This window comes from Olea europaea, unplaced genomic scaffold (genome assembly GCF_002742605.1).
Source record: "Olea europaea var. sylvestris unplaced genomic scaffold, O_europaea_v1 scaffold38519, whole genome shotgun sequence".
Lineage (NCBI taxonomy): Eukaryota > Viridiplantae > Streptophyta > Magnoliopsida > Lamiales > Oleaceae > Olea > Olea europaea.
In genome coordinates, this window is record NW_019257972.1 from 1 (window position 1) to 1,096 (window position 1,096).

The window sequence follows — 1,096 nt, forward strand, 5'->3', positions numbered from 1 at the left end:
AAAAAAAAAAATGTCCTTCCCAAAATTTGATCAATTCAACCTCAAATCCATTGAAACTGAGACGATAAAAATCCCATCCTCTAGCACTGAAACAATCCAATAACCATAAACAATTTCTACAAGATACCTAAACAACCAATTCTTCACTCATATAGCACTAACATCAATTGAAACCACAATGCATTCTCATGCTAGATGCATACACGTGTAAACTAAATATGTGATATACATATTTTCATAACTTTTGATATGACATTGCACGTCATGTCAAACAATTGTTGACGGCCGTCTATAAAGTATCCTTGAGTGTAAAAAAATTTAAAAATATTAAAAATGGGAAAATGGAATATGACTTGTTAATACATGTACTAATAGGAGTTCATGTGCAAAATGTATATACCAGGCTTCTTGGAGGTGAGCGCCAGGCGTTTGCGCCTGACGAGGGAGTTAAGCAGCGACGATTTCCCCACATTGGAACGTCCCACAAGAGCGAATTCCGGGAGCCCATCAGAGGGGCATTCCTCAGTTTTCACACTACTCTTCACAAACTCCGCATTCACCACTTCCGCACCACCTCCAGCATACTTGCTCAGCACAATATTCGATCCCTTCAATATTCTTGCACTCAAAATCCCATTTTCGGGCGGTGAAACCTCCGTTTCAGGCGGCACAAACAGCTTTTCAAGAGACAATTGTATGTTTTCTTCGGGTGGTGATTGACTGCTACTTGTTGAGAAGTGAGAGAAGGATGCGGGTCCAGATTCGGATATGGGTACGGGTATGGCTACCGGGTTTGGACCGGATAAGATGGAAGAGGCGATTAGATAAAGTTTTATGGGTTTGCGGGTTGTGAGGGCGGAAGGTATGTGCAAAAAATGGAGTCTTGGAATTTGATGGATTATAAACATCTCTCAGAAATCTTTTATCTTTGTGTGTTCTCACTTCTGTGTGAGTGTGTTGCTGTGTATCCCTTGTGAGGAACTGTGCTGTGGCAAGAGGGGTATAGATAGATATTTGGTAAAGAAATAACAATTTGGACCCCAAAATTATTTCCTTTAAGCTACTTGCTTGAAGTTGAACTTTTACCTTATTTACA

General features: G+C 40.1%; 1 protein-coding gene across 1 annotated transcript; it reads right to left on the reverse strand.

The window, feature by feature from the left end:
• Positions 1–31: 31 nt before the first annotated feature.
• On the reverse strand, positions 32–1,009 carry LOC111387034 (GTP-binding protein At2g22870-like). The gene has a single exon (XM_023011553.1). It carries the CDS (start codon positions 906–908, stop codon positions 369–371), a length of 540 nt encoding a protein of 179 aa, XP_022867321.1. The 5' UTR covers positions 909–1,009; the 3' UTR covers positions 32–368.
• Positions 1,010–1,096: the final 87 nt, after the last annotated feature.

Coding starts and splice junctions, on each gene's coding strand:
- LOC111387034 (XM_023011553.1), bottom strand. CDS start 908: ATGTTTATAATCCATCAAATTCCAAGACTCCATTTTTTGCACATACCT.